Source organism: Theobroma cacao, chromosome 7, assembly GCF_000208745.1.
Source record: "Theobroma cacao cultivar B97-61/B2 chromosome 7, Criollo_cocoa_genome_V2, whole genome shotgun sequence".
In the NCBI taxonomy this organism is placed as follows: domain Eukaryota; kingdom Viridiplantae; phylum Streptophyta; class Magnoliopsida; order Malvales; family Malvaceae; genus Theobroma; species Theobroma cacao.
Window position 1 is genome coordinate 4,901,258 of NC_030856.1, and position 25,533 is coordinate 4,926,790.

A 25,533-nucleotide genomic window follows, 5' to 3' on the forward strand; every position below is an offset into this window, starting at 1 on the left:
AAATATTCCTTTGTTGGCTGTTAGTTGATGATGGTAGTCCTCTCAGCAAGGATATCCTCTACTTGGCGTTGTAATGGTGGCTTGGTGGTGATGGTAACTCTCGTGCCTTGACTCTTGCTTGCATCTGTTGGATTTGCATGGAACGACTTCAAGTTGCTGACGTGAAACATTGGATGCACTTTCATTCACTAGGGTGGATCAATCTTGTAAGAGGTCTTCCCTACCTTGGTTGTAATTTGCACGAGCCTTTTATACTAGTTGTTTAGGTCAATTTCACTAGCACTAGGTCCACCATTTTGAAATGTTGTTCTCTGTAACTTTTGCCTACCCATTTTTTTATGCAATTGGAGGCTTTCTCTAGATAAGCTCGAGTAATCTCTATATTTTGTCTCCACTCCTTACCAAAGTTGAATGCTCTAAGGCTCTTTCCATTATAGATCTTCATTGAGGTGTGGGGAAGTCTAGGCTGTTACCCTATGACTACCTTGAAAGGGGTTTTTTTGTTCATGGTGGAACTCTTCTATGAATTGAAACATAAATGAGCCATATCGAAGAAATTTTGCCAATTCTTCTAGTTTACCTGCACAAAGTATAGTAAATATTCATCAAGTAGTGCATTGAAGCGTTCGATCTGACCATCGGTTTATGGATGATAACTAGAAGAGATGTTGAATTTCGACCTCAATAGCTTGAAAAGCTCTTTTCAAAAGAAACTAGCAAACCGTGGGTCTCAGTCACTGATAATGCTCTTAGGTACACCCTAATACTTCACCACATATTTGAAAGTCGTGCGAGCTGTTTCTTCTACAGTACCAAACTTCTGTACTGGGATAAATGTAACATACTTTGAAAAACGATCCATTAACACTAGAATTGCTGTCATATCTCTCACTTTAGGAAGCCTTACTATGAAATCAAGAGAAATGCTTTCCCATGGCTTGCTCGGTACTAGTAACGGTTCAAGCATCCTTGTCGGCTTTTATTTCTCCACCTTGTTTTGTTGGCAAATGATACACGTCTTGGTATAATCCATCATATCTTGCCGCATATGAAGCTAGTAATATCCTTGTTCAAATAATACAACAGTCTACTACCAGCTTGGATGTCCAGCCCAAGGAGTATCATGGCATTCTCGCATCAATTTTTGCTTCAGCTCCCTTGTTCTTGGGCAACGTGGTCCATTTATTAGTAGAAGCCCGTTTTTCACTAAAAAATATTTGGACTTCTTACTCTTTACCAACTTCATGATGGCGATTGCTTGAGGATCTCGATGTAATATTTTTTCCATAAGATTTCGGATATTTATGGTCAATTTGCTAGTTGTCATTGGCGTTATCACCTTAAGAGTTGCAAACTTGGCCTTCCTGTTGAGGGCATCTGCCACACAATTCGCCTTTTCAACTTTGTGCTCGAAGGAGAAATCAAACACTACTAGGAACTCTTGTCATCTTACTTGCTTCGTCGTAAGTTTTGACTGTGTAAGAAAATGACTCATAGTGGTGTTGTTAGTTTTTACTATGAATTGTGATCCTAGCAAGTAGTGTCACCACGCCCATAAGCAATGAATCATTGCCAGTAATTCTTTCTCCTATGCCATGTATCTCCTCTCAACGTTGTTTAGTTTTTGACTTTCAAATACAACCAAGTGTCCTTCTTATAACAATACTCCTCCAAGGGTAAAGTTTGATGCATTCGTTTGTACCTCGAAAAGCTTTTCAATATAGAGGAGTGCCAAAAAAAGATCCATCATCATCATAGTTTTTAGGTCTTCAAAAGCTTCTTGGCACTGTGGTGTCCAACTCCACTTTTATCCCTTTTTAGCAATTCAGTGAGTACTATCATCATTTTTAAATACCTCTCTACAAATCTCCGATAATAATTGGCTAGCCTTAAGAATGAATGAAGCTCTATTGTATTCTTAGGGCTGGCTCATTCTTTGATGACCTTCATCTTCTATACATCCATCCAAATGTACCCTTATTCGATGATGTGACCAAGGAATTGAATTCAGATTTGAACAAATGCATATTTCTTTTTGTTTACATATAACTAGTTGTCGCATAACCTTTGGAAGACTTGTCGCAACTGCCTTTAATGTCCTTCTAAGGTTGAACTGTACACAACAATATCATCCAAGTAGATTACCATGAACTTATCTAGATAATCATGGAAAACTTGATTCATCAATGTGTAAAAGGTGGCAGGAGCATTGGTTAGTCTAAAAAGCATAACAAGAAATTCAAATGCACCATACTGCATCACGCAGGTGATTTTTGGTTCATTCCCCTCGACAACTCTTACTTGATGATAGATCGATCTCAAATCTAATTTGGAAAAGTATTTTGCATGATCAACTGGTCAAAGAGATCTGTTATAGAGCAAATTGGATATTTATTCTTGACTATGACTTTATTTAAGCCTTGGTAATCCAAACGCATAACCGTAAACTCCCATATTGCTTTTTTTGAAAAAAATACTGGGGCCGTAAAAGGTGCCTCTAATGGTCGGATGAATCTAGCTTGTATTAGCTCTCCTAATTGCTTCCTTAACTCTACTAACTCTGGAGAGCCATTTTGTATGGCCGTTTTATAGGCGGCTTGACTCTTGGGAGTAATTCTATCTCATGATCAACAGCTCGTAAAGGTGGTAGGACCTTAGGTACCTGTTCTAGCATCATATTCTAAAATTCTTCCAAAACTAGCTTTATTCCCTTAGGTATTGGGTTTATACTATATCCGCCTTTGTAAATGGGCATGGCCACATAAGATGGCTCTCCTTTCTTGATCCCTTTCTTGAATTGGATAGTTGATATAATTCTCTTCTCACTCTTCGATAAAATTGTAGCCGGTACCACATATGGTTGCTCCTTGAAAAACATTAGATAACTCATAATGGGGAATGAGATGGCATGTGCTTTTGTCATAAAATCCAAACTTAGGACAAAATCAAAGTCATATATAGTGGTTATAGTCTTGTTCACCTTCCCTTCTCAAGAACCAATCTTAACCTTCACATCTTTGGAGTTCTTTATAATAGCTGAAGTTGGAGAGTTGACTGCTTTCATCTGTCTAAAGTCTTTCTTAAACTTGAGACCGTATCTCTTTGCCTTTCTTAGGGTGATAAAGGTATCAGAGGCCCTTCTGTCGAGCATTGCTTTGGTCTTTTTATCATTAACCTACACATCCACATATATGAGACCTCGTTGCGGTTCTTTCTGCATCTTTTCTAATTATGCTTGCAATGCACTAAGGCACCGAAAAAAACCCATACGTGTCAACTTTCCCTCTACTTCCTCAACTGGGGTTTGGGCTTAAGGCGCATCTACATTAGCCGTACATATCGTACTAAGAGTCATAGAGCACTCAGCTATCCGATGAGGTTTATTGTAGAGAAAACAAGATATTAGGGCTCAAGGTTTGAAGCCCCACGACTTAGTTGTTCTTGGTTCTGGTGTGTCTCGAGCAAGTAGTCTATTTTATCTTCCCCCGCTTGAGGGTCTGCTAACTCATAGGAATTTTGTCCCACTGTTAGAGCTCGAGCTACTGGTTCTTGAAGGAGGGTCCTTTCGTTTATGTGAGTTATCACTATAATCAATAAGACGTTTAGTAGCCAACATTGCTAAGTCACGTCCTGTACCTTCTGTCATTGTAACTCCATCCTCGCCAATAGCTTTAGACCCTCGAGAAAATAAAACAACTTATTTGTCTTAGTCATGTCCCTAATATCTAACATTAAGGTAGATAAATTCTTCACAAATTCTTGTACTAACCTAGTTTGTGCCAACTTTCGCAACGTTCGTCAAGACTCGTACTCCACATTCTTAGGGAAAAACTAATTTTTCAATTTTCACTTCAGGTTCGCCCATGTCTGTATACGACACTTGCTTTTAACAAATTTGAAACGCCACCATAATTTGGCATCCCCTAAAAAATACATTGTAGCTATGGCAACCTTATCTTCCTTTAACTCAATACATAGACCTCAAAAGTACTGTTCAATATCAAAAAGGAAGTTCTCCAACTCCTTTGCATCTCTAGCCCCTTCTTATCGCTTGGGCTCCTACACTTTAGCCCTTTTCCCTCGATCTCCTGAGTTTGCATTGTTGTTGCCTACAACAATAATCGAGAGGTTTACTTGAGCTTTTAATTCTTCAAACTCAACTTGTAGAGTGCATAATGCATCCCTGGCCTCATCACTCAAGGTATTTATCATTTTAGACAATCTTTATTGGGCTGTCTTAATTTCATTTATCCATTCATGCGGGACCATTTGAGCTTTTATTGCGGCTACTGCGGCCTCTAACTCATCATTTCTCTGATGGCCCTCTAGTGCACTCCGCGTGGTCACCATGTTTGCCTTTTTACTTAGCACATCTAGCTTGTGCTCTGATACCAACTATCATGAACTACGCTTCTTTGTTTACGTATGCGATAGTCTGAGCGGCGCTTGAGTAGACACTTTCATGCAAGCTAGCCAATAACTTGTTTAGATTTGAACAAACATCAATCATAGCCATAAATTAGATTAAGGCATGCAACATCACAAATCATAGGGTATAACGAATGCTATATATATAACCACTAAGCCACATAGAGAAAATGTTTAATTAATATCGAAATAAGTACAAAGAAACTGGGACACTCCATCATCGGGCCATAAGGGCAACCTTAGATGACTTACTACAAATGTACCTTTACTAGTGAGGCAACCTAATAATTCACCAACTGCTCACCCCTTATAAAGAGATTACGAAGTTTGCAAATATTCCATCAATAGCCATTACAATATTTGAGATAGAGACATTCCTTTTCTAAAGGTCTTCCCCCTAAAGACTTAACACATTTTTCTAGAACTGTCATCAAATGCCATTACAATGTTTGAAAGAGGGACATCTCTCTTACGGGTATAAAAGACTTAATTTTCTATGCAATTCTACCTTATCATAGAGCTGTACAAGGTTGACTCATGACAAGTAACCTTATTATTGTTTCTTTTTTTTTTCACTATTTCCTTTATTTGTTTAGAAAAAGCAAAAAATATAAGTATATTCTTAAAGAGTTACCAATGGACTCAATGGAATCAAATTAATTATTTATAGAAAACCAAAAGGTAAGTCTAGTCGTCATTTAAAGATTAATTTAATAGGGTCAAAAAAGGGATAATGATTCATTATATATAAAACTAACTAGAATGCAAATAATATCTTGGATGTCTCTTAATAATAGATGATTATGTTTCTGGAAATCGAGAAAAATATGTGATTAATTTGTAGATTATTATATTTTTGTACTCTTTTACTTAATTACCCCCAAGAAAGCTAATTTGTGCCCATGAAACTTCATCTCAAAGATCGAAGAAGGGTCCTATCATGTGTGGGTCCATATTTATAATGACTAATCAATAATTCTAATTTTTACTTATAAATATATAATCTCAGAAAAAAATAAAATAAAATCTTGACTAAGACAGTCACACAGAATTCCACGCGGTCTAAAGACTATTTGGTAAATTAAAAACAACTTCCACAGTTTTACACTTGCAGGCCAGCTTTATTTAAGGAGGGCATTGCCTGAGCTCTCAGTCTCAACGAAAAAAGCACAACACAATCACACTGTCATTGTAAAAATTTAGGCAATCTGGTGTTGCTTGATGATATGGTTATGATGTCAGGTGGAAGGTCCCAGCTTCTCCTGCTAGTTTTATTTGTTGCAGTGTTTTATCTTCTTCTTCAAGAGGAAACCACAACAGCTAACGACGTGATAATGTGCAAAGAGAGTGAAAGGCAAGCGCTTCTCGACTTTAAGCAAAGCCTTCAAGTTGTAGACCGGGCGGACTTTGAGGGCCTATCTTCATGGGATGGAAAGGACTGTTGTGCATGGATGGGTGTCTTGTGCAACAGCCTTACAGGCTACGTGGAAATGCTCCAGCTTAGCGGCTATTTCTGGCTTGTAGCAGGTACAATTAGTCCTTCATTGCTTAAACTGCAGCATTTGAGTGTTTTAGATCTCAGTCAAAATGATTTTAATGGAACTCTCATTCCCGACTTCATTGGTTTTCTCAAAAATCTGACTCACCTTGATCTCTCTCTTGCCAATTTTAGAGGACCAATTCCTTCTCAGCTAGGAAACCTTTCGAAGTTGGAGATTCTTTCTCTGGGTGGTGACTTTGTCAATCCAAAATTATTGAGTGTTGGAAACCTTGAGTGGCTTTCCCATCTTACTTCTTTAAAATACCTTGATCTCAGTTTCACTAACCTAAGTAAGGCTAGTGATTGGTCGCAAGTAGTTAACCAGCTTCCTTTCCTTGGATCATTGACCATGAAAGATTGTGATCTTCCAAGTGCCTTTTCTTCATTTCTTTCCCTCGTCAACTCTTCTACATCTCTCACCGACCTAGATCTGTCTGGTAACTATCTCACTTCTTCTGCAATATACCCATGGTTGTTTAATGTTAGTAGCAACCTTGAGTTCCTTGATCTCTCAAGGAACCACTTGAAAGGTCCAATTCCAGAATCTTTTGGCAACATGGTTAATGTGGTCTACCTTTCTGTGAGCCACAATCAGATTGAAGGTGGGATATGTAGTTCTTTTTGGAGTATGTGTAGTTTGAAATATTTAGGCATTGAGTCCAACCATCTCAGTGCCTTCGGATTTGTTCAGAATACATCTTTATGCGCAGCTCACTCGTTGGAGTATTTGACATTAGCTGAGAATCAACTCATGGGTTCTGTGCCAAATGAAATGGCAAATCTGTCATCCTTAATTACACTAGATCTTGGGTACAACCATTTAAATGGAACCATAAGCAAAAGCATTGGGCAACTGTCCGACCTGAGGGTTTTACAGCTTGCAGGGAATTCTTTTGATAATGTTGTGATCTCCGAAGCTCATTTCTCAAATCTCACCAAATTAAAGAAGTTAGACTTATCCTACAGTTCGTTGACTTTAAAATTCAACTCTGACTGGATCCCTCCTTTTCAATTGCATTATATATTCCTTTGCTCTTGCAAGTTAGGGCCTCGTTTCCCAGAATGGCTTCGGACTCAAGCTAAAGTCTTTGCCCTTGATATCTCTGCTGCGAAAATATCGGATTCCCTTTCCATTTCGTTTTGGGACTTCTTGGGCAGAGTAAAATACTTAAACCTCTCTTTTAACCAGATCAACGGTACTTTCCCAAATACTCGAGTTGATTCCTCATATGGTTTTTTACAGTCCTTAATCCTCTCCAACAACAAGTTTTTCGGTTCAATCTCTTCAATTTGCAGTTTTTTCAATACAGCAGATTTCAACTTGATTGATCTCTCAAATAATCAATTTTCTGGGGTGGTTCCTGACTGTTTTGCACAATTCCCAAATTTAATAGCTTTGAATTTGGCTGACAACAATTTGTCAGGCCCAATTCCAAACTCCTTGGGATCTTTGGCTTCTCTTCAAATGCTCAATTTACGTGGTAATAGATTCTCGGGAAAATTACCTTCATCTTTACAGAATTGTACAAAGTTGAAGTTTTTGGACCTAAGTAACAATAGATTATCAGGAACAATTTCTTTATGGATCGGTCAAAATTTGTCATCCTTGGTTTTTTTAAGCCTTCAAAATAATCAATTTCACGGGAAGATACCCAATCAACTTTGTAAATTGAAATATATTCAAATCTTGGACCTCTCTCTAAATAAAATCTCTGGTACTATACCACGATGTCTTAGTAATTTCACTTTTATGACCCAAAAGGTGAATTCAGATCAAACGATTGAGCATCTCCTTACCATAGTTCTGTCTAATCCTTTTGAAAAAACATTTATTTTGAACACGTCCATTGAGCTCAACTATGTTGATGAGGCATTGCTTATGTGGAAAGGAACAAAGCAAATGTATGCCAAGATTCTTGGACTATTATTTGTCATTGATCTCTCCGGTAATAAATTAACAGGAGAGATTCCTGAAGAAATAACTAGTCTTCGGGAATTAGTTGCTTTGAACTTATCAAGAAACCTTCTGAGTGGCAAAATCCCTCCAAAGATTGGGCAGTTAAGACAATTACAATCGCTTGATCTTTCAAGAAACAATTTTTCAGGTTGCATCCCTCCGAGCTTGTCTGAGTTAACATTTCTAGGTAGCTTGGACTTGTCCTATAATTATTTGTCAGGGAAAATTCCAACAGGATCTCAACTACAACTCTTTGATCCTTCCACATTTTCCCACAATCACGGACTTTGTGGTCCTCCAGTTACACCAAATTGCTCAATGGAAACACCTCAAGGTCAACTCGAAAGAGGTGAAGATGATTTTGATGAATTCATGAAATGGTTTTATGCTGGCATGGGACTTGGATTTGTGGTGGGTTTTTGGGGATTTTGTGGTGCTTTCTTGTTGAAGCGTTCATGGAGGCATTCCTATTTCCGTTTCTTGGACAAGGTGAAAGATTGGCTCTATGTTACATATGCTCTGCAGAAAGCAAGGTTGGAGAGGAGAATTCAGACCTAAAAAGTACTACTCTTTCAATAAGTTCAAGAAGGTAAAACGCTTATGACATTTATTTTCTCTTTCCTTTTTTTTATTCTTTAATCTCATAATTAGCATGACTTTACAGAGGTAGCAAATTATGCTTCCATAAAATAATAAAATTCTATATTATTCTTTGGTTCTCAGGTATGGTTGGAACCCATAACTACAGCTGAAGATAGTTTCTCATGGCTGTGAGGAACAAAAGTTTTGCTATTTTTCCATAAAATAATTTTGCTATTTGTAAGATTCCTTTCAGTTTGATCTCTGCACAAATGTTTTCAACCTCTGTTAGCGAATAATTTTGCTATTTTCTTTCGACCTTGTTTGATTTAGGAGTTGCTGTTCATGAAATTGAAGTATTTTTCTCACATATTGCTACTTTGTTTTTAGTTAGTTTATATTTCTCTGTTCCTGGGACATTGTATACATTTATTATGGACTAAGCTTGCTGCAGCAAATTAAGTGCCTGTTGCTACTAGCATTTTTTGTGGACGTTGGTGCTTATGGTCTCATTTACATTACAATGCTTTTTTAAGTTAACAGAGGCCTACTTAATTAATCTATCAGATTATATATAGTAATAAGTAGCTCATCTATTATTCTCCAGCCAAGGGTTTGATAAGCAATCAAGGGGTAGCTTTAGCTTAATTTGTTGAACTGATGGAGCGGAGACTAGGTTCCCTTCCTCTATTTTGTCTTTTAATATGCAACAAATTGATCATAGTGTCAAATTTTTATTCCTTGTTAAAATCAACTTAAACTTGTCACAACCACAAAAGATGACGAATCAATGAAAATAAGAACTATATGCTAACAAAAAAAAAAAAAGAGTAAATTCTCAGCCTTTAGGTAAAAAAAAAAAAGGAGAATGAGAATGCAAGGAGAGAAATCACAAACGACATAGTGTTCTAAGAATGCTAAGAGTGAGAATTTTAACTCAACTGATTCTCAAATAAATGCAAAAACTCCAGATAGTCAAGAACAAATCAGAAGAGGCATGATTATTCCATGGTCTCACAATTAAGATATAATGCAGGCATGTCAATATGGACAGAAAACCAGAGGCCAATCTTAAGAAGACAAGGAATACAGGGAAACTTCACATTTTCCAGGAGAAGAATAATTCGCTTCTGTCAAGTTTTAACTCAACTTTGTCATTACTCAATTTCTTTCCGAATGACACCTTAAGAGTTCAACTGAACGTTAATTTTCTGCCTAGGAGGAAGATTCCACACATCAACGATCTTGTTACAACCACGAGTGCCACACTTCCTTCTTGTCTTAATTAAACTGGCATGTTATTAAGTTCCAAGTACTGGTACAAGACTGGACCATTATAAGACTATGCTAATCAAGTAATAGAACTGCAATGGGATTGCTGGTTAATGTGGCTTAATAAATTGATTTAAAAAAAAAAACCATTATAATTTAGGATCGAGAAGGAAGATGAAGACTATTCCTTCTAGCATGCTATATTCCTATTCAAGATCTAATCCATTTACATTTAGAACTAGAAATAAAAATCCGATTTGATGCTGCTATACAAAACCAAACAAAACCAACACTAGTTAATATTGAAACAAACAATTTACTAATTGACCTAACTCCTTAATTACAACACATTGGTTTACTTCAAGTTCATTACGCACTCCTCTATTTTCAAAACACAATGTTAATCCTATTTCGATTTCTTTTACTATTGAGCAAGGGATTAACATTGAGTAAAGAATGAAGTACTAACCACTAAACTAAATATTTGGATATCTTATTTAAATTATTTACTTTGTTTGTATAAATTATATTAATATAAAAAAAAACAAATCCCAGAATGCCCTGTATGGAAGACTGCCCTCATAATTTAGCTTTGTAAGTGGTCGAAGAAGAAAGTAGCGGTGCAGAAAAAAAAATTGCATAGCAAGAAAGGCCCATGCCTTTGTGCTGGTCGTCAAAAGGTAAATATTGGTAGATGAACACTTTAATTGTAAATTAAATATTTTTTATTAGCACTAAAAACACGATTAGTAAAGTATGAAAGAGAGTGAGAGGCAAGCGCTGCTTGACTTTAAGCAAAGCCTCGCTGTATAGGAAATTGCGTAGAGACTAGAAAAGACTTTGCCATTCAGTAGCCCTAATATGGTTTCTCTTTTCATTAGTTCCTTTATTTGTTTAGGAAAAGCAAAAACTAGTAGATGTATTTAATATTATTATAAGTATATTCTTAAAGACTTACCAATGAACTTGTGGAAATTGGTGTGATCACACTTTTTTTCGTGCTTCATACGAGATTGAGGAGGAAAATAGTGGGGGAATCAAATTAAATTATTAAAATTAATTTAATAAAGTCAAAAAAAAAAAAGATAACAATTTCTTTTCATTTTTTGCTCAAAGGATAACAATTTGTTTTATATAAGAAGAAAAAAAAAACTTGTTCAAGACTTCATTTGTTAGATTAAAAATAACTTTAAGAGTTTTACTTTACAGCACTTGAAAACACCATTATGAGTTTAAATATATTTTTTACAAAAAGGCAGACAGACCATTAGACAACACTCCCCTGGGTTCATCAATCTGTTTTATCATTGAGTTTGGCTTCCTTGAAAATGCGGTTATTGGTTAAAGGTGCTTACAATATTACTCTTGTAACTCTCTATGAGATTAAGAATTTCATCCTCCAAGGAATACAAGTGTTGTTGGTGGTGGTGAAATGCCAAGTTCTGTGATTTCTTTAATTGTTGGACAAACAATTAGGTTTTCAAACCATTCTTTCACTATCTTTTCTTATTATTAGGTTTGTAGATGATCAAAGGGTTTAAGATATGCGGAATTTAGAATTTAGACTTTTAATTAACAATGAGACCTTTGGTCATTGGTTTACTAATAAAAAAACAAGTTGATTTTACGAATGGACGTGAGAAAATCAGTGCCAGCATCGTGTTAGATAATTCAATTTTCTTTTTTCTTTTTAAGTTTTGGTGTACCCCACACAGAAACACAAATTAGAGTTAAAAGAATATAAATTTTAACTCAAACAACCTTTTTACCTTAAATTTGACTTTAGAGGTAAATAATTAAAACGAAAATAATTTCTTAGCTGTCTTACAATAATAAATGCGAGTGTTTATGGAAATTGAGAAAAAAAATGTGATTAATTTGTATTTTATTTTATTTTTCTTCTCTTTTTACTATTTTCTTACTTTTTAGTTAATTCTGATGTTTAATGCACCCCTAAGAAAACTATCTTTTACTAATTTGAGCCAGACAAAGTTGAACATGATTCTTGTTTAAACTATCTTACAATGATTAATTAAAAGTTTTCCATGCATAACTGTGTTTTTTATGTAATAAAAACAAGTTATTAATTTTTATACATTGTTGTGATTATAATAAAATTTTTTTTTCAGAATTTAGAATTAGTAATTTTGTACTTAACAAAAATCAATTTGGCCTTCCAAACTTGTATGTTGTGATTTATTTTCATACTGATGCAATCACATTATTATATCAAAATATACATCATTTATTATTTGGAATCGGAAAGTAATTTTGATTTCTTTTATAATGTAAAAAAAATGAAAAGAAAAAAATGACTGGAAAGCAAACTATCCATCCATTATTGCTAAAATTGCAAGTATGAACCTGAAAAAACACGAAAAACCAGAAAACACAGTCCCTACATTAATTTTCCATGCCCAAAAGGAATTGAAATTTCGTCAGAACCCCATAGTCCAACATCCTGCTACTTGCACCAAGACCCACTTCAGGAGCTGGGTGATAACCTCCCATGTGAATAAACAAAGGGGTAAAGCGAAAACACTGTTTCAAGATCCAGTTTTAGATATACTGAGTAATGTGAAATGGGAAAAGGCACAGGCAGGAAATGAAGGAAATTGTCTAGTCTAAGGTGGTGAAAATGACACCTCCATTAGCCAGTGTGAAATGACTTAACCCGTTCTGTATTACTTAATAATTATTATTAGACCAAGACTTTAATAGTAAATTAAATTTTTTTTTTATAGCCCTAAAAACACGATTAGGAAAGTGTTAAAGGTGTGAAGACCAAGATTATGGTCTGATTTTGTTGTTATTATATTTATTATCATCCAACATTAGGGTCTCATGCATGAAACCAAACATGATCAGTAAATTGCATGTTCCCTTAGGATGTATAATATACTTCTGGATATACCTGCCGATATTATTATAATAAGACAAAATATTTTCAAGACAAGAGCTTGATTTTTGGCCATGGGAATCTCAAGTTCTTGACCATAAATTCATTGGGTTGAAACGCATCTGCTGAATACATGCTCACCTTTTACTTCAACTTCAATATTCACTCCTCTATTCAAAAAAAATTATTGGCAGATGAAGAATTTAATGGTAAATTAATTTTTTGATTAGTAGTAAAAACACGATTAGTAAAGTGTTAATGTATGAAGACCGTGGTTTACAGGTTAAGGCCAAGAACAAAACATTCCAAGAAAAAACGGTGCAAAGAGAATGAGAAGCAACCGCTGCTCGACTTTAAGCAAAGCCTTGCTGTATAGGAAATTACTCAGAGAGAAGAAAAGACTTTGCCATTTAGTAGCCTTGTTTTGGTTTCTCTTTTCACTATTTCCTTTATTTGTTTAGGAAAAGCAAAAACTAGTAGATGGACTTAATAATATTATAAGTATATTCTTAAAGACTTACCGATGGACTCGTAGAAATTGGTGTGATCACACCGTGTTAACAAGTCAGTTTTCTTCTTTCTGATGGGCCTCACAAAGAAAAACAAATTAATTAATTAGTTTTAAATTTTCAATTAATTAATTAATTGGTGTGATCATTGTCTCTGTCGATGCAATTTCGACCTTTTCAAACTATATAGCATAGTAATGAGAGATTAAACTCATTCGAAGAAGAAAAAGGTGAAGACAAATTAAAAGCAAAACAGGACCATATTCTTTAATTAGTCAGGATCGGACACATTAGAATAAATTTTTTCAAGAATTCAAGGACCCAACAAAGCCTACATAGATATAATTCGCTTTTTTGTGCTTCATAACAGATTGAAGAAGAAAATAATGGGAGAATCAAATTAAATTATTAAAATCTAAAAGCAAGTCTAGTTGTCGCTCAAAGGTTATTTAATCGGGTCAAAAAAAGGATAACAAATTTATTTTTGTTTTGCTCAAAGGATAACAACTTATTATATATAAAGCTAATTAAAATACAAACAATTTCTTAGCTGTCTCATAATATTAGATGTGTGTGTTTCTGAAAGTTGAGAAAAATATGTGATTAATTTGTATTTTTTTTTATTTTTTCTTCTCTGTTACAATTTTTCACTTTTTCCTTAATTATGGTGTTTAATACACCCCTAGGAAAACTAATGTGTGCCCATGAAACTTCATCTCGATTATGGTAATTTGATCTAATTAATCAATTTTTTAGCTCATTCATTGGTCCCGTATCGCATTAGGTGTAATAATTATTTAATCTTTATTAATAATTGTTCGATTATAGTACATATACTAATTTTTACTTATATATAATCTTATCGGAAGGAAAAAAAAAATTGTCCAGGACTTAATTTGGTAGATTAAAACAACTTTAAGAGTTTTACTTTGTAGCACTACAAAATTATGAGTTTAAATATTAAGAACCAAAAAAGAAAGTCTGCCTTACATATGGCTTTCCACCACAACAAAGTAATTAACCAAGGCTTTTACAAAAAAGGCAGAGAGACCTTTAGACAAAACACCCTGCTTTCACCAATCTGTTTATCATTGAGTTTGGCTCTCTTGAAAATGTGGTTAAAGGTGCTTACAATATTACTCTTGTAACTCTATGAATCTCATCCTCCAAGGAATACAAGGGTTGTTGGTAGTGGTGAAATGCCTAGTCTTATGATTAGATTTGTAGATCATCAAAGGGTTTAGGGTATGTAGAATTTAGACTCTTAATAATAATTCACAATGGGACCTTTGGTCATTGGTTTAGTAAAAAAAAAAAAAAAACAAGTTGATGAATAAGACTTATAAATGGACTCATGAAAATCGGTGTATATTTCATAGTCATGAGAGATTAGCCTCATTCGGCTTGCAAAGTAATTGATTGAAGAGGAAAAAAGTGGAGCATACCACTTACAAGCAAAATAGGCACATTCCTTAATTAGAGCTAATCGTCAGGTAATTTCCTTTGGGCATGGAAAAAAGACGCAAAAACAAAAAGGTATTCTTCTAATTATGTATATCTATATATTAAAAATTCTCAGCAATTAAAGGACTTTAATACCTGGATAACGATTAAGATGCCAAGAATATAAATAATATTCTAGAAAATTAAATAAATATTTAAAAAATTTTGGATCAAATTGTAATTATCAACAAATTTTGGAGTCATTTTGTAAAAAAAACAAAAACTTGTGAGATAAAAATGTAATTTTGGAAAATATATCCTGCACCATGTGGCTGCCATATCAACTTTTATGGCTATGTCTAGACCCTTTTGATTTTTATTATTCAGTGCCGCACTTTTATCCCAAGAATGTCTCCCTGGTGTAGTGATTGAAAGACACATTGTACAGTCTTGATGACTTTGCTAGTGCACATTGCATTTATACACATTTATACATTGCATTGATTGAAATACATATTATATACAATTGGAAAGTTAATAAAAGATAGAACATATCTATTTAAGATTTATAGATAATAAATCTTATATTTGTAATTTAAATTAAACATAATCATCTGGGGTCATCATCCAAAACATGCTTTCAAATTATACAACACATATATTTAATGCATGAATTAAAAAGGATGAAAGCAAGCCAAAACCTACTCTAGTACCACTATTGGAAGATGGGCCTACCTTTTTAGTTTTAGTCAATCCTTTTCCATTATCTCACATTTTTCTTGACTATGGCTAAATAGGAGAAATTAAACAATGGATAAAAGGGATAGATGGTATCCCACGGTGGTTTGCCAATCCTTTTCCATATCTCAATTTCTTTCACTATAAGATGTTAATCCTAATTCTATATTCTTCCCATAACAATTGAGAATAGTTTTTTTCGTGTATCAAAAATTACTCAAAAATGCTCAAAATGCTTAAATATTTTTCTTTCTGGTAAGAAATACTCTAAAGATAAATAGTCTGGTGATGAAAGCTCAAAAAATATGAGTCAATTTGAGGCGCAAACCTAAATATACTTGACCCGTTAATAGAATTCGGGTTGAGGCGTGGAGCCTAGCAAATGGATCGATTTCATTAAAGACAATTTTGTCTAATTTTTTTTCTCTTGGTTAAAGACAGATAAAATTATAGGGAAGACCATTCTTAAAAACGCCTTATGCCTTAAGCCCATTAATGAAAAGTACTCTTCATAATATAAGTATGTTCTTAAAGACTTAGCAGTGGACTCGTGGAAATTGGTGTGACCACACCGTATTAGACAAGTCAGTTTTTGGTTCTGGCGGACTTCACAAAGAAAGACAAATTAATTAATTAGGTTTCCATAAACAAGTTTTCAGGTTCAATCTCTTCTATTTACAATATTATCGATAAAGGTTATTTGGAATTACTTGATCGTTTAAATAATTTAATTTCTAGAGTGGTTCCTGATTGTTTTGCACAATTTTCAAATTTAAGAGCTTTGAATTTGGTTGAAAACAATTTGTCAGGTCGAAATTCTGAGCTCCTTGAGATTTCTTGAAATACGCAATTCATGTGGTAATAAATTCTCTAAAGAATTACCTCCAGTTCAATAGAATTTTATGCAGTTAAAATTTCTAGCCCTAAGTGATAATAAATTATTCCGAATATACTTTTTTGGATCGGATAAGGAACCAACAAAATCTACATTGATATAATCAGCTTTTTCATGCTTGATACAAGATTAAAGAAGAAAATAGTGGGAGAATCAAATTAATTATTAAAATCAAAAAGCAAGTCTAGTCTTCCTCAAAAGGTTAATTTATTAGGATTAAAAATGGATAATTATTTACTTTATAGCACTACAAAACACAACAACAAAATAATTAACTAGCTTATGGAGCAGCTTTATTTAAGGAGGGCATTGCCTGAGCTTCTAGTCTCAAAAACACAACACAATCATACTGTCATTGTTATAATTTAGGCAATTTGGTGTTGCTTGATGATGGTTATTATGTCAGGGGAAAGGTCCCAGCTTCTCCTGCTAGTTTTATTTGTTGCAATATTTCATCTTCTTCTTCAAGAGAAATCCACAATAGCTGAAGACGTGATCGTGTGCAATGAGAGTGAGAGACAAGCGCTCCTCGACTTCAAGCAAAGCCTTCAACTTGTAGATCAGGTGGGCGATGGCGACCTCTCTTCATGGGACGGAAAGGATTGTTGTGCTTGGACGGGTGTCTACTGCAACATCTTTACAGGCTACGTGGAAGCTCTCGATCTTGGTGAACATTTCTGGCTTGTAGCAGGTACAATTAGTCCTTCATTGCTTAAACTGCAACATTTGAGTCGTTTAGATCTCAGAAACAATGATTTTAATGGAACTCGCATCCCTGAGTTCATTGGTTCTCTCAAAAATCTGACTTACCTCGATCTCTCTCTTGGTAATTTTGAAGGACCTATTCCTTCTCAGCTAGGAAACCTTTCCAAGTTGGAGACTCTTTGTCTGGGTGGTGATGTTTTAGATCCAAATTACCTCTACAGTATGCGCTTTAACAAAAAATTTCCAAAATTATTTAGTGTTGGAAACCTTGAGTGGCTTTCCCGTCTCACTTCTTTAAAATACCTTGATCTCAGTTTCACTAACCTTAGTAAGGCTAGTGATTGGTTACAAGTAGTTAACCAGCTTCCTTTCCTTGAAAAGTTGTCCATGAACGATTGTGATCTTCCAGGTGCCTTTTCTTCATCTCTTTCCCTCGTCAACTCTTCTACATCTCTCACCGACCTGTATCTGTCTGGTAATAATCTCACTTCTTCTGCAATATACCCATGGTTGTTTAATGTTAGTAGCAACCTTGTTGCCCTTGATCTCTCAAGGAACCAGTTGAAAGGTCCAATTCCAGAATCTTTTGGCAACATGGTTGATATGGAATATCTTTATTTGAGCCACAATCAGCTTGAAGGTGGGATATATAGATCTCTTTGGGGTATGTGTAGTTTGAGACATCTAGACGTGGGGTCCAACCATCTCAGTGCTTTTGGATTTGCGCAGAATACATCTTTCGGCACAGCTAACTCGTTGAAGTATTTGAGATTAGCTGAGAATCAACTGACGAGTTCTGTGCTAAATGAAGTGGCAAACCTATCATCCTTACAAGTACTAGATCTTGGGTACAACCTTTTAAATGGAAGCATAAGCGAAAGCATTGGACAACTGTCCAACCTGCTCGCTCTACGGCTTGCTGGGAATTCTTTTGAGAATGTTGTGATCTCCGAAGCTCATTTCTCAAAACTTACCAAGTTATTTGAGTTAGACTTATCTTACACTTCCTTGACATTAAAATTCAACTCTGGCTGGATCCCTCCTTTTCAATTGAAGGATATACTCCTTTGCTCTTGCAAGTTAGGGCCCCGATTCCCAGAATGGCTTAGGACTCAAAATTGGGTCCGTGCCCTTGATATCTCTGTTGCGGAAATTTCGGATTCCCTTCCCCATTGGTTTTGGGACCAATATCACCAAATGGAATACTTAAACCTCTCTTTCAACCAGATCAATGGTACTTTGCCAAGTAACTCTATTAACTTGAACCGTCTAGATTTAAGCTCTAACAATTTATCAGGTCCATTGCCACGGGTGCTATCTGTTTTGCTGTCCTTAAACCTCTCCAAAAACAAGTTTTTGGGTTCAATCTCTTCAATTTGCAATATAATGAATAAAGATGATTTGAAATTCCTTGATCTCTCGATTAATCAATTTTCTGGTGTGGTTCCTGACTGTTTTGCACAATTTACAAAGCTAACAGCTTTGAATTTGGCTGACAACAATTTGTCAGGCCCAATTTCAAGCTCCTTGGGATCTTTGGCTTCTCTTGAAATGCTCAGTTTACATGGGAATAGATTTTCGGGAAAATTACCTTCATCTTTATGGAACTGTATAAAGTTGAAATTTTTAGACCTAAGTGACAATAGATTATCAGGAAAGCTATCGTTGTGGAGTAATCAGAGTTTACCACAGTTGGTTTTTCTTAACCTTCAAAACAATCAGTTTAATGGGAAGATACCCTCCCAACTTTGTAGATTGAAATATATTCAAATCTTGGACCTCTCTGTAAATAAAATCTCTGGTACCATACCACGTTGTCTCAATAATTTCACTTCTATGGCTCAAAAGGTGGATTTAGATCGAAGGATTGAGCATCTCTTTAGAGTACCACGGTTTGGTTATATAACTAAGCTTCCTTATGGAGGGTTCGTAGAGCTCAACTATGTTGATGAGGCATTGCTTGTATGGAAAGGAACAAAGCAAATGTATGCAAAAATTCTTGGACTGTTATTAATCATTGATCTCTCCAGTAACAAATTAACAGGAGAGATTCCGCAAGAAATAAGTAGTCTTCAAGAATTGATTGCATTGAATTTATCAAGAAACTTTTTGACTGGCCAAATTCCTCAAAAGATTGGGCAATTAAGACAATTACAATCACTTGATCTGTCAAGGAACAAAATTTCAGGTAGCATCCCACCAAGCTTGTCTGAGTTGACATTTTTGGGTAGCTTGGACTTGTCCTATAATTATTTGTCAGGGAAAATTCCATCAGGAACTCAACTACAAGGCTTCGATCCTTCTATATTTTCCCACAATCACGGACTTTGTGGTCCTCCAGTCACACCAAATTGCTCAGGATCAGTGGAACTACCTAAAGGTCAACTGGAAAGAGGTCAAGATGATTTTGATGAATTCTTGAAATGGTTTTATGCTGGCATGGTACTTGGATTTGTGGTGGGTTTTTGGGGATTTTGTGGTGCTTTGTTGTTCAAGCGTTCATGGAGGCATTCCTATTTCCGTTTCTTGGACAAGGTGAAGGATTGGCTCTATGTTGCATATGCTCTGCAGAAAGCAAGGTTGGAGAGGAGAATTCAGGCCTAAAAGGTACCGCTCTTTCAGTAAGTTCAAGAAGGTAAACTGCTTATGACATTTACTTTTTCTTTCTTTAATCTCATAATTTAGCATGCCTTTATACAGGTAGCAACTTATACTTCCATAAAATAATAGAACTCGATATTATATTTTTGTTCTCAGGTCTGGCTGGAACCGCAGCTGAAGGTAATTTCTCATGCTTGTGAGGAACAGAAGTAGATCAATAAATCTTGAAGAAAAGTGTGTAATGGTTCCAGGGTTGTGCATGTTTCGCTATTTGTAAGATTCCAATAGAAGATTTCCTAATTCCTTTTAGTTTGGTCTTTGTACAAATATTGTCAAAGAATGATGATTAGGCCAAGATTGATTGTTTTCTTTGTATTAGCGAAAAAAAGGAAAAAAAAAAAAAGAGTGATGATTTTCTTTTGACGACCTTGTTTTGTTTGAGGAGTTGTTTTCATGAAATTATTGAAGTATTTTTCTCACGTATTGCTGCTGGGTTTTTAGTTACACTGTGTTTGTTTCTTTTTGCATTGATCTGCCTATTGGACACTATACTATTCAAAAACTGAACCCAAATTAGGCCCAACCTGCATTCGTTAGGTCAGACCTGGTGACAACCTCAGTCAGAAGAGACAGAATCTCATTCTTATTCTCATGGTTCCCACTTCTCATGCTTTACCCGTGTCAGTATACAATACCAGTATACAATACCAGACTCCATTTCAGCATCGCTCACGTAAACCAATCATTTCTCAGGCACGTGAAAGTAACATACCAACCAAAATCAGCAGAAAAATCTCATTACGACACATTTACTAAATCCATTGGCTCGTGCAGTGGACTTGCTAAGAAGCGCGGGAAAAATCCATGCACAGTCTCACCAAATTGATTATACTACATTTCATGGACAGTCAAAGTTCAACTCTCTTTGTCTTTAGTTTCTCTTTGAACAAGCTCTTTTGTTCACATTTCCTTCCTATTTGCTCTTTTGTCATGGAAAATTCTCAGAGTTTGAAAGGGAAGCAAGAGTTGAAACGATCCTTTCCGAGCAAAATTAGGCATGGAACCAAAGAGAAGTCTCCTATGGAGGGAGTGAAGTTGGCTGCAATTGCAATCAGCCTTAACGTACGGTTGAGATCATCCGATATGCCAATTTGCATGCAAGAGCATGCCCTTCGTTGCAGTAGGCAGCTTCTTGATTCTGCTCCCAAGCCCCGCCCTAACCTTACTCACTTGGCTCGAGCGATCAAAAAGGTACCTGCATTAGTATTGATCATGCATCCATTAATAATTCATCTATACATATACACAAATTGTCATGTATGTTTAGGCTTCCTTTTGTATATATCAGAAAGGGTTTGTTAGGACTGAGTGAATTATGTGTTTTTAGGAGTTCGACTCGGCGTACGGACCAGCGTGGCACTGTGTGATTGGGACAAGTTTCGGATCGTTCGTGACTCACTCAGCAGGTGGCTTCGTCTACTTTTCAATTGACTCCTTGTCCATTCTTCTATTCAAAACAGAGGTTGAGTTAGTCACGGAAGAGAAAGAGGGCCAAAGGCTTTGACTAATCTTTGCCTACGAAAAATTTTCAAAGCATAGATGCTTGGGTCTTGAGTTTGTATGAGCAACTCAATTACTTGTTGGCTAGTTCTATTTTCCCATAGATATTGCACGAATTCAGCCTGTTCCAAAGTGGATTAAGTGTTCTAAACGTGTTTAATGCAAGTTGTGTAAGTAAAGGAATTCAAGCCCATAGATGTTTGTTTTTCCATTTGTCTTGTACCAAAGTTTCAAAGTTTGATTATCTGTTCGAAATCCGTTGGTAAAATTTTCGACTCCCACTGAATATTTTGTCACGAAAATTTTTGTCAGAAATGACTTATTATCGATGAATTTCTGATGAAAAATTTTACTTAAAACATTTTTCAATTCCTTCCATTCTCATTCCTTCTGTTTCCTAAACAACGTAGATGAACAAATACATATAACCTATTCCATAAAAGATTCAACTATCTATATCAATGTCTGATTGGAATTCTTTGAACTAAGACAAGTTATTCTCACGCATTAGAGATTCTATCTTCTCCACATCTTCGGGTATGTCAACCCCATGGGCCTCGTGGTCAACCTTTATGACCTGCAAAAAAAGGTGCAACCAGCTTAAAATGCAAATCACTTCAGTTGGCGACATAAATCATTGTAATTCAGTCTGGATAATCAAAGACCACGTCATTTGCAAGGAGGTTAGAAATTAACCAGATTTGGTCCAAAGACAAATGTGAGTTGGAAAAAGGGAAAATGAAGCTGAAGTAGAGGTGGATAGTGCAGTGTAAACTAATTTACCACAAAGATGTTTTGGCATCTTCAGAAAATTAATTCACCCCATGCTAATATATCTCATGGAGCGAAAAGCTCCATTATGAATATCAGTGGCACAAAGGATATATCTTGTAACTTATTTGGCACCACGAGAACAAGATAAGTGAATTTGAAGCTTTAACAGACCATGACACATTATTATCTCAAGTATAGTAAGAAGTGAAAAGGACACTTCAAATGAAATGAAGAACACAGTGATTGCAGTCACGCAATGTGGTATAGTAAGTTCACTATATCTTTCTTGTATTGGCAAAACAGTTAAAGAGTGGAATAGGATTTTTTCCATACCTTCATCTTATAGCCATTTTCAAGGACTTTAAGCTGTTCCAGATCCTCTTCCAGTTGCAGTGGAGTCGGCTGAAGCTTTGGATATATTTTTAGAAACTCTGAATCATAGCTCTGTTTGGAGAAAATTTAGTATATCACTTAAAGAACAAAAAGTTATAGGAAAAATGGATTTATTTTTAACTTTAAACTATAGAAAAATACCATCCTGATACCTGAATACCAAGATGAAGCAAGTACGGAAAGTGTGGATTAACTTTTGCTGATCTATACCAAGTCAATCAACAAATACATTAGTGCAAATGCAATTAAAACAAAACATGTAATGCACACACACATAGAGATGTATAATCTCACTTGTTGAATGGTACAAGTCCTCTAGAGAAATAGATAGCATAACCACGATTATCTACCACACATTTCACTCTATTCGGATCAAAAGCATCTTCAGGTTTCAAGGACGTGACAGCAGTGCTAAACACTGCATCCGGCGCTGCCTGCAACACAAGTAGACCGTTTTGACACAACGTAAAACAATAAGCACTTACACAAGGAACAAGATACATGACAGCAGATATCAACATAAACTATAAAGCAATAGAATCAACATAGACCAATCTATTTTACAAAACTCAGAATGACAAACCTGCAGCGCTTTAACAACTCCATCTATTATCTCAGGTTCAATAAGTGGTTCATCCCCCTGAATATTCACAACAATGTCATACTTCTTCTCTAGCTTTTCAAGTGCTTCATTACACCTTTCAGTGCCTATAAGTTATCAAAGAACGGACACCACCATGTCAATTGTCAGCATATCAAGTATAGCATGAATATTAGCAACATGATGAGAATCATGGCTCCCACCATTTTGACAAGACTCTGATGTCATTATCACATCAGCACCGAATCCTCGACAGCATTCTGCAATCTTTTCATCATCCGTAGCCACAACTAGACCAGAAAGAAATAATTAAGTCAGACAATATATAATGCAACGGGAGACAAAGCCAATTCAGAAAGAACAGTTACAGGACATCAAAATTTCAGAAACAGTGCACTGAACTATCCATCCCAAAGGGTCAGAAGCAACCATCAGTATATCCCTATTTCTAATACTTTCATATTTTGTTCATAACATTAATCCTTAAGTATAAATCATCAATGACAAGGAGATTGCATGATTCAGTTGCTATACCAAGCAGATCCATGCCTTCGACAGGCAAGAAAAGCAATTTATACTAATAGGATGTGTGATAAACAAGATAGAACCAAGATAATAAATCATTCATCAATCACTGCATTAAAACCTAAATGCATGCTTTATGTCATGCAGTTGCCTAGCAATCTAATCAACTCTAGCTCATAGACAGTTATTTGATTAAATAAAGAATCAAATGATTTGAGCACAAACATAAACCTTTCCCCTAAACTTTTTGAATCACCATAAAATTAAATGGAATTCAAGTAGCAAACATACCTATATGATCCAATGTAGTTGCCAATTTTGACCTTTCCCAAGTTCTCTGTTTAAGGCCAACAGAAATGTCAGCATTAAACAAACACAAAATATTATCAAATTTTGGGAAGCAGGAAGCAAAATGGGAAATGAAAACTTCAACTTGCGCAAACAAAGTTTTCATCCCCATCATCAAGGGCAAAAGCAGCTGCTCATGTTTTATTAAAACTTCATTTATATTAAACCTAGGCATATAATGTCATGCTTCTGGACATAAGCTAAAGCAATCTCCAAAAGGATCTTTCAATCAATGGAAACTAACTTTTAACATATAAAGTCCTTCGAACACATTAAACTCAGATCTTTATCCTAACCAATATCACAAAATTGATTGCAATTAAACAAACTGGAATTTCTGAGTTCAAATGTGGTTCGACTTATTCCTAGTTTCATATAGACCATCTTGCATCTCACACATTCAGGATCCTACAGAAGATTACAAAGAAACTTAAACGCCTCTCAATACAAAATTCATGATCTATAGTATTTTTTTTTCCCAAATATAGAATTTTGATCCATTTGCTCTCAGGAATGTAATCAAAATTGTAAAATATTAATTACAAAGGTCCATTGCAAAACTAAAGTATAACATGCTGGCAAATATAAAAATTGGATCTTTTTCTTTGTCTCTACTATTCTCTCCACATATGTAAAACACTAGAAAATTAAAAATTAACTCCTTAATCTCCTAATTTACATTAAAGGAAAACCCCTATCGAATTTATTAGAAAATTATAACCCAAAACAATGCAAAAAAAAAAGGGCACACAAAAAGTTGAAAATTTAGATAAAATCAGGGGAGTTTAAGCAAAAGGGTACCTGAATCATGGGTTTTCCAAGGATCTGAACCAAAGGCTTGCCTTGGAACCGGGAAGAGGCAAACCTGGCGGGGATAATGCCCACGACCCGGGACCGGAACTTCTTGGCCCGACCCAGATAGGTACGGGCACCTATGGCTACGGCAATTGCTGTACCAGCTAGAATGCTGTGAACTATCCAAGCTTTAGCTGTTGAAGAAGAAGAAGAAGAAGATGACGAAGAAGAAGAGGAAGAGCAAATTGACATTGGGTTCATGTCTCTTTGGATTTCGTCTGAAAATTTTTCAGTTTTGTTTTAGAGAGAGAGTGGGAAGACAGAGATCTGGAGACAGAGTGTTTTAACTGTACAGAGTTTAACCGGCTTGCTTCAGTGGCTTCCAAGGGCTTTTTGTGGAAGATAAAGTAATGTGTGGATTTTGTGGTGTTTTCTTTTTCTTTTTTTCTTTTCTTTTCTTAGCAATTAAACTTTATTTATAATAATAGTATAATATTATTTAAAGTTACTTATTTTTGGAACTTTTAATTCAAAGCAACTCTAAACATGTATTGAAAAGGTGAAAGGAATCATGTTATTGGAGAAATTCAAGATCAATGTGTAATCAAATTAAATTAGACAGCTATTTTTTTTTTTGAAAGCTTAATCACAAATATGATAGTATTAAAAAAAAATGACTTTGATTTGGTTAACTAAATTAAATATAATCATTTAATTTGAAACAACAGAGTAACTCTTTTATTTAAACTGATTTTACAATTGGACTTTCGTAAATTATGTTTATTGAAAAATTTAATAATTTTTTAATTGTATGAATCACTTTCAATCCTGATAATTTAAGCATTTAATGACCTAAAAAAAAAACGATTGAAATGAAAAAACAAAAATTGGAGTTTAAGAGTTTGAGTCAAAGTATTACCTTAAAGTGATTCTAGGGAGACAGTAGTGAGGGGAAGAGTTTGAAGAATTTG

General features: G+C 35.2%; 4 protein-coding genes across 6 annotated transcripts; 3 read left to right on the forward strand and 1 right to left on the reverse strand.

Annotated features, from left to right (window-relative positions):
- Positions 5,570 to 8,483, forward strand: LOC18593930 (probable leucine-rich repeat receptor-like protein kinase At1g35710). The gene has a single exon (XM_018124234.1). The coding sequence runs from the start codon at positions 5,655 to 5,657 to the stop codon at positions 8,481 to 8,483; it is 2,829 nt and encodes a 942-aa protein (XP_017979723.1). The 5' UTR covers positions 5,570 to 5,654.
- Positions 16,660 to 19,765, forward strand: LOC18593935 (brassinosteroid LRR receptor kinase). Its single transcript, XM_018124235.1, has 2 exons — positions 16,660 to 19,600; positions 19,723 to 19,765. Exon 1 carries the CDS (start codon positions 16,660 to 16,662, stop codon positions 19,567 to 19,569), a length of 2,910 nt encoding a protein of 969 aa, XP_017979724.1. The 3' UTR covers positions 19,570 to 19,600; positions 19,723 to 19,765.
- LOC18593936 (dynein light chain, cytoplasmic) lies at positions 20,483 to 21,377 on the forward strand. Its single transcript, XM_007021361.2, has 2 exons — positions 20,483 to 20,817; positions 20,954 to 21,377. The coding sequence occupies exons 1-2, from the start codon at positions 20,557 to 20,559 to the stop codon at positions 21,128 to 21,130; spliced, it is 438 nt and encodes a 145-aa protein (XP_007021423.2). The 5' UTR covers positions 20,483 to 20,556; the 3' UTR covers positions 21,131 to 21,377.
- On the reverse strand, positions 21,415 to 24,944 carry LOC18593937 (3-deoxy-manno-octulosonate cytidylyltransferase, mitochondrial). 3 transcript variants are annotated; one of them, XM_007021363.2, is made up of 9 exons: positions 24,569 to 24,944; positions 23,711 to 23,756; positions 23,098 to 23,184; positions 22,877 to 23,001; positions 22,588 to 22,727; positions 22,446 to 22,497; positions 22,234 to 22,344; positions 21,607 to 21,703; positions 21,415 to 21,537 (listed from the first exon to the last, which is right to left on the reverse strand). In XM_007021363.2, exons 1-8 carry the CDS (start codon positions 24,821 to 24,823, stop codon positions 21,611 to 21,613), a joined length of 909 nt encoding a protein of 302 aa, XP_007021425.2. In that variant the 5' UTR covers positions 24,824 to 24,944; the 3' UTR covers positions 21,415 to 21,537; positions 21,607 to 21,610. The 3 variants fall into 3 exon arrangements, with proteins under 3 accessions (XP_007021425.2, XP_007021426.2, XP_007021424.2); XM_007021364.2 differs by having other exon boundaries at positions 21,474 to 21,542; positions 21,612 to 21,703; XM_007021362.2 differs by having other exon boundaries at positions 21,474 to 21,703.

Excerpts from the sequence above, each read along its gene's own strand:
- LOC18593936 (XM_007021361.2), top strand. The coding sequence starts at position 20,557 with ATGGAAAATTCTCAGAGTTTGAAAGGGAAGCAAGAGTTGAAACGATCC. Across the intron at positions 20,818-20,953 it reads TGGCTCGAGCGATCAAAAAG|GAGTTCGACTCGGCGTACGG; the intron begins GTACCTGCATTA and ends ATGTGTTTTTAG.
- LOC18593937 (XM_007021363.2), bottom strand. The coding sequence starts at position 24,823 with ATGAACCCAATGTCAATTTGCTCTTCCTCTTCTTCTTCGTCATCTTCT. Across the intron at positions 23,757-24,568 it reads TTGGAAAACCCATGATTCAG|AGAACTTGGGAAAGGTCAAA; the intron begins GTACCCTTTTGC and ends GGCCTTAAACAG. Across the intron at positions 22,728-22,876 it reads GAGTTGTTAAAGCGCTGCAG|GCAGCGCCGGATGCAGTGTT; the intron begins GTTTGTCATTCT and ends CTTGTGTTGCAG.
- LOC18593935 (XM_018124235.1), top strand. The coding sequence starts at position 16,660 with ATGTCAGGGGAAAGGTCCCAGCTTCTCCTGCTAGTTTTATTTGTTGCA.
- LOC18593930 (XM_018124234.1), top strand. The coding sequence starts at position 5,655 with ATGGTTATGATGTCAGGTGGAAGGTCCCAGCTTCTCCTGCTAGTTTTA.